This window comes from Aptenodytes forsteri, unplaced genomic scaffold (genome assembly GCF_000699145.1).
Source record: "Aptenodytes forsteri isolate BGI_AS27 unplaced genomic scaffold, ASM69914v1 Scaffold289, whole genome shotgun sequence".
NCBI lineage: Eukaryota > Metazoa > Chordata > Aves > Sphenisciformes > Spheniscidae > Aptenodytes > Aptenodytes forsteri.
Window position 1 is genome coordinate 3,111,720 of NW_008795025.1, and position 6,791 is coordinate 3,118,510.

The 6,791-nt window shown below is 45.6% G+C and overlaps 1 protein-coding gene across 1 annotated transcript in view; it reads left to right on the plus strand.

Moving 5' to 3' along the window:
• Window positions 1-4,772, plus strand: part of AXDND1 (axonemal dynein light chain domain containing 1) — a 21,668-nt gene extending 16,896 nt beyond the window's left edge. Inside the window, 5 exon segments of the mRNA XM_009275909.1 lie at window positions 1,187-1,330; window positions 1,479-1,610; window positions 2,808-2,899; window positions 3,782-3,933; window positions 4,672-4,772. Of these exon segments, the coding sequence (XP_009274184.1) occupies window positions 1,187-1,330; window positions 1,479-1,610; window positions 2,808-2,899; window positions 3,782-3,933; window positions 4,672-4,772 (621 nt within the window).
• The last annotated feature ends 2,019 nt before the right edge of the window (window positions 4,773-6,791 follow it).

The window sequence follows — 6,791 nt, forward strand, 5'->3', positions numbered from 1 at the left end:
GATGCCATTTGCCTTCTTGGCCGCCTGGGCACACTGCCGGCTCATGTTCAGCTGGCTGTCAACCAGCACCCCCAGGTCCTTTTCTGACAGGCAGCTTTTCAGCCACTCTTCCCCAAGTCTATAGCATTGCATGGGGTTGTTGTGACCCAAGTGCAGGACCCGGCACTTGGCCTTGTTGAATCTCATACAGTTGGCCTGGGCCCATCGATCCAGCCTGTCCAGGTCCCTCTGCAGAGCCTTCCTACCCTCGAGCAGATCAACACTCCTGCCCAACTTGGTGTCGTCTGCAAAAACTTACTGGGTGCACTCAATCCCCTCATCCAGATCATTGATAAAGATATTGAACAAATTGATAAAGATATTGAACAAAAGGTGAATGAACATCTGCTTCAAAACTTCTCCTTAAGGAAGCAGCTACAGTTCAGTTTGAGGGAAGGTTTAGCATGGGGACCTGCACACACTCAAAGAGGCAGCTAGAACTATGAGGTGTTATGACTGTAAACTGGTGAAAAATCACAGTGCTTCTTGGGAGGGCAGGTCTAAGGCAAAACCAGAGCTTCAATGGAGCTAGGAGATTTTACCCCATTGGTAGACCAGTTCCCCATGGTGCATGATAGCTTTTGCTTCACCATTGGCATGGACTTTGGCTGGAATGCTGGTGGTTGCCTTGCCCAGGAGATCAGGCTGAACTTCGTTTAGTTCCTTATGTGGCTAGATGGATGTCTGACACTGCCTGTGACAATTAGATATGTTTTGTAGATGGCTGGCCTGGCATTGGCCTAATTTCATATGAAACAGGCTAAATTCAGATGATGAGGAAATGGATTTAGGTTTATTGTCTTGAACAACTTGTTTGCGTCAGTTCTGAACTCAACCCCCAAGCAAAGTGATGTTGTTCATGACTTTGTGTACAGCCAGTGCTGTAGCTCATATGCTGCCTCTCTTTTTCTCTGTGCCATGGCCTATACAAAGCAGGTATGCCACAGTGGGTCCTGCTTATGTAATGTTCAGTAATTAGCATATTCATTTGTGATTTGAAATATATTCATACTCGGGACCTCCTAGGTGGCTGGAGTCCAAGTCTACACATGTGCAAGAGAAAGTCAAAGACCAGTTAGCTTTGCCTGGGTTATTTGGATGGACAAAGGGAGCGTGCTATTAACCTGATCCTTACGGTGCCTTACAGGAATTGCAGTTGAAGCTTAAGCTTGAAGACACTATCATTTCTTCAACTCAGGAAGAGCTTGAAGCTGAAGATGCCAACAGCAGTAGGAAACGCGTACCAAAGGAAGAAACATTAGAAGTAAAGGAGGAAATTGCTATTATGTAGGTGACTGTAGTAGCTGCAATATGCTACTTTCCAGCAGGGCCTTTTTATTTATTGCTTGGTGTATGCAATGTGAAATGTTGTTTTACGGCTGCCTTGAATGCCGCTAGGCTAGTGGTATCTCCTATTTCTTGTTCCTTTTCTCTCTCAGCAGCAGCTAGGTGCTGGTATGGGTTATCTGACTGAGGACGATGAAGCTACTGCAGACATGATCAGATATGTAGGACATGACTCCAACACCTACCTGAAGGCTTTGAAGTCAGACATCATTTTGGTTACAGGGGTAGGAGTCTCCACTGCACCAATGGTTTTAGCCTGTTGGCAGAGATTTGGAGCTGGGTTTTAGCTGTCTACTCAGACTCTGTTATGAGACCACCTTTAACACTTGTCAGACCTGCTGGGGCAGTGCAAGGTGCTGGTGTTCTCTCCAATTCCTCTCTCCCTGCAATTTTAAATAATCATTAGCATAGTTACCACAGCTGCAACTTGTCCTCCTGACCCATGTATTGCTGCCATGGCTCTGGGACTTTTGTGGAACCAGTAACGCATGATGTGTGTAGTTTGAACCAGGACTATCTGCAGAGACTGGGATGGTGAAATGGTTTGAAGCTGAGCACACAGGAGGAGTTGAAGAGGGTTCAGAAATTCAGGGAGATCCCACAACAACAGGGAAGCAAGAAGTTCAGGTTGTCTTGGCCTCCTAGGTCCTTGTTTTCTCCACTTGCCTTTGGGATGGTGCTCTTTGGTAAAGTTGCTCTTCAGAAGTCATAGGGCCTGCCTTTTGCAGTCGTTCCCTGGCCAGTCAGTCATCCAGAGTGGAGCCTAGAGGTACAGGAATTGTGGATCTTTAGAAAATTGTCGCTGGATGGTCCCACTCCTTAAGCGTGCTGCCTTGCTGGGTGTGCCTTGCCCTTCATGCTTTAGAGGTGGGCAGCTAGTTCAGAGTGACAGTGGGAGATGCAGGAGTGTTTCTTTATGGACTTTGATTTGTTTTACAGAAATGAATCCCTGGAAATCATAATTACCTTCCAAAGCTCAGAGAAGGAGCCTTTCAACAGTTACTTTTACAGAAAAACCCTGGTTGTCTTCTTCAGATGAAGAAAACTGACTTATGCCTGTTGGACCCTGTGAGGAGCTGCCTCTTTCTGTTCTCTGAACATTGTTTTGTTGGTTTTTTCACTCCTGCTCAGGCTACAGCCATCTCCAACCTCTGTAACCCAGTGAATGCACCAGCAACCCAAGACTATGAGCCAGAGTTTCACGTCTGAGTCAGAAAAGCATTTTAGTCCATTTTTAATGCCAAGATCAGTTCAGTGCCTGAACTAGCCTCTGGTTTTACATGTTTTGCTGATACAGAGCTCTTGTCTCTGTTGTGACTGTGCACTGAGACACCAGCACCAAACCAAGCACGTGCCGCAGATGAAATACAGCATTGTTGGTTTCACATTCACTTATAGAAGGATTTGCTCTTCCCAGCCAGAGGGAGATGACTGCCACCAAGTCGTCGACTCCCTTTTCTCAGAAAGAGTTTGAAACCCTGGCAATGCTGGAACATCTGCAAGTGCAGCTCCTGTGAGTACTGGTCTTGTGCTGGAGGCATGAGTGGGGCAGGGTTTCATCCCAGGCAAGTGCCTGTTCTGCTCTCTAATAAGGTTCTGCTTCCTTAGCAGAAGGTCCAATATCTGTTGGCTTAATTTTGGGTTTCCTTCCATTCTGATTGTCTTGGGCCATTGACTCTGGTTTATGTTAGCTGAAGACATGACTCCTGTCAGCTATCCTTCATCTGTGTGCAGATTTTCTGTTTTGTGTGCTCATGAGGTACATTGCAGAGGTACTCATGATTGTTTTCTGCAAGACTTCTTAATATTTCAGGTCCTGTTAGCACTTGCAGGGTGCTATGTGAATGCAGCTGAGTGCTTCCAGGGCCTGCTAGTGCCTAGGAGGTTGGTAGGTACAGCCATGCAATGTTGTGCCTAGGTGTGGGGAACACAATGACGGGACACCCAAGTAGCTCTGTGCAGAATCACATCAAGGTTTGTGTTTGGTAATGACTTCTTCCATGCCTAAGCAGGCTTGGGCACTCTGAATTACATTCCCTCATACTTCTTGTTTTGTCTGTCAGCTTGCGTTATCCAGAGTAACTCCATCTCATTAGCCTTGCTAATAGAATTGACTGTGCTCTGTATTTATCCTTGCACAATGAAGATCAGCATCTCACCCTTTGCTAGCAAACACTGAGTTTTAAAATTAATTCAATTTGCAGGGTTTACAGAGATGTGCCATGAAGTCCTTTATAGATCTTTTAACAATGCCCTTCTCTGAAACCATAAATGTGTTTTATAGCGTCCATCAATCCTACTGAACGCTTCAGCTTTCTAAATCTTTCTTTTAGGTATCCTGCCAGCAGCTGCTTAGATTTCAGGTTTCAGCATTATCTTTGCTTCTGTGTTTCAGAGAAACAGAGATCCGTGCTCAGAATGCAGAGGAGAGATCTGAAGGTCTTGAAGAGAAGCTGGAAGAATCTCTGCAGAGAATCAAAGAGCTAGAGAGTGAGCTGGAGAAAGACGGGAATGTCATCCCAGAAGCAACACACAAAGAAGGGCGAGGTCAGGACAATCAATATTCTGAACACTCTCCCAGACTCAAAGAGGAAAGCAATCTTTGAGGACACCTCATTCATCTCCTGTTTAGTGCAGGACCCTCTCCTCCTGGGCACATCCTAGGGTTTTGTCTAGACTCTTTGTCAGAGGCCAAGCAATGAGGCTTTTAACATGATTCTAGATCAGGGCAGAAAGAACTGCTGAATGTGGTCTGTTTTTGAGAGAAAGTAATTTTGTTTGATTTTGACATATGACACAGGGTCTATATCTAGGAGATCACTGCAATTGACTTCATCTTCCTTGTAACTGAGTGTTCCCTGTTACAGTCAAGAAGATCTGTTTAGGATCACTGATTTTGGGGTAGAAAAGAAATAATGTTCCATGTCCCTTCACTCTGAGGCCACAGACCTTTGGGTTTATAGGACAGGACACTTGCTGTTTCCAGGAGTTATTTGAACACTGCTGACGTACTGATCTTGCCCATATGGTGTGGCAGTGAGTTCCTTAGGTTGCATGAAGGCATTTCCTTGTGTCCTTTCTCAACCGGGTCCACACAGATATAAGATGTGGAGAAGGTGAAAGAATGGGAATTAAAACTTCTTCCCTTAGTCCTTCAGTGTATCCCGTCTCTTTGACATCAAAGCGGGAGGAGAGGCTAATTTGTTAAGGATGTGATACCTTGGGCACATTTTAACTCCATGGTATTTTTAATGGCTTTGGTTTGTTGTTTTGTTTTTCTTTCAGAAAAATGTTTCCAAGAAAGTGTCTCAGAAATCAGGGCCTGCTCAAGTCCCAGAGCTTCTACCTCTGGCCAGTCCAAGGGATCCAGAAAGAGCAAACATTAAAGAACAGCAATGCCTGAGTAGTTTCTTAGTGCCCATTCATAGTAGCGTTTCACCCCCGATCCACTGCTGTTACTCCTTACTACTACCCCAACATCTCTGTGCCATCTCAGTATTTACGCTGTTCTTCTAGCTGGCTCTACCACTTCCACATCTGTCTTGTCCTCTACGTTCTCACACAGCTCTATCATCTTTACAGCTTGTCTTCCTTGTAATACCATTGCTACCTCGACTTTCTCCTACACACATCTCTCCTGCCTGCATGCTCTCCTCTCTTCCCCTTGCCCTGTGCTTGCATCCTGTTGGTGTTTATCAGTCTCTTCTTGTTGCTCTGTCTCATTCAGCCTCATCCCTGTTGGATCATGCAAGTAAGTTGTTTGCACCTCTTTCCTCTCATCGAGGGTTTTTTTTCTCAGTGCCAGCATGGGTACCTCCTTCATCCTCTGGGCTTCAGATGATCCAGTTACCAGCTGAGTGGTTAGGAAGAAATTGTACGGAAATTGTATGGACAAATTTTTGTTTGTCTTTGAATCTTCTTGTTTTGAAGGTTTTGTCCTTCTTTCAGAAAGTATGAAGCAGCCTGAAGCTGTGCATGATCCTGAAGGCCTTTCTCAAGTTGCTGCCACAGGAAAGTTGCCTGCAACCAAGGTCACAATATCAGACCTCAGATGATGCCAGTTCACCCTCTCGGTGCACTGGGATGGCATTTGAAACACATGCTCCATCTCCCTGTGATTTCTGTGTTTGGCCCCCTGGCTCCCTATCTGCAGTAACCGGTAACCCCTACAGTCTCAACAGTGAGGTGGCCACCCGAGACTTCTGCCTCTGTCGGATCCCCAACCCAGGGCAGTCTGTGTAGTTATAAAGCTCTGCAGGCCAGCAGACCTGCCTGGGCTTGGTGTGACTCTGCAGTTTGATCCACTCTCAAGCTCAGAAGAGCAGGCATGAAACTGTCAGGAATCACATCAGCTCTGACAGCCCTTGCCAATTCCCGCAGAGTAAACACTATTTTGGAAACATCATATATCACTAATCCTGAAGTACATTTTTAAATGATGTTTTCCCTCTGCAAGGTTTTTGAATGTAATATCTCCTGAAGGTAAAATGACAAGTTTCTGCCAGCTCTGTATATGTAAAAGACAGAAGATCCTGCTGGAGCAAGGCGTGTTCTTTGGAACTGAGGATGCTCTTAGCTACCATTTGCCTTTTCTGTAACTGCAGAAAAGTTACATTTGAAAAAACTACACCTGACTTCTGCAGATATGAGTGCAAATAGAGTAATGTGTGTGCCCTGACGTAGTACTGCATGTCTCTTGACAGTCATTTCTCAGGCTAAGTGTTATTCCTTTGAGACATTATCTGTAGAGGTGTTGGTCCTTGATGTGCCAAGGAATCTTGGTCTGGATGGATCATTTTATACGGAGTTAGAAATGCAGCCAGAGAAGTGTTCAGAGAAAGGATCATCTGCAGCTCACTGTAGTATTATGCCCTTTTGCCTGAGGTTGGGAAACAGGGGCCTACTCCAGCAGCATGAGAAATAACCACAATCAACCTTAGAGAAGTAACTACACAGCTCATGTTCGCCAATGGAAGATTACAGAGCTGTTCCACTTCCCAGAGCTAGTTTTCCATGAGTGGATCACTACTGAGATCTATTACAGACACACAGGCAGGAGCCACAGTCATCCTGCCATCCTCTCCTGAGAGGGTTGCAGTGGCAGAATGATTTGGATGTGAGGTTGCACCTGGAGCTCCGATGCTCGTGTGATCATTGAGAAGTTCACAGGTGGATTTTTCCCACTTCCCAGCCACTTGTAAGGGGGCTGGTTTGCTGGGTGTCCTTGCTGTAAAAAGGCTGGCAAATACTTGTAGAGCGAGTATTATGGGAGCACTGAGTGTTGAGAAGTGGACTCCAGGGAGCTGAAGGGGCTGATTAAATACAGAATATGTGGTACTTAGTAGAAGTGGGATACTTGTCCTTTGCAGCAGTATTAAGCCAGTACCTGCAGGCCATCCTTGTGA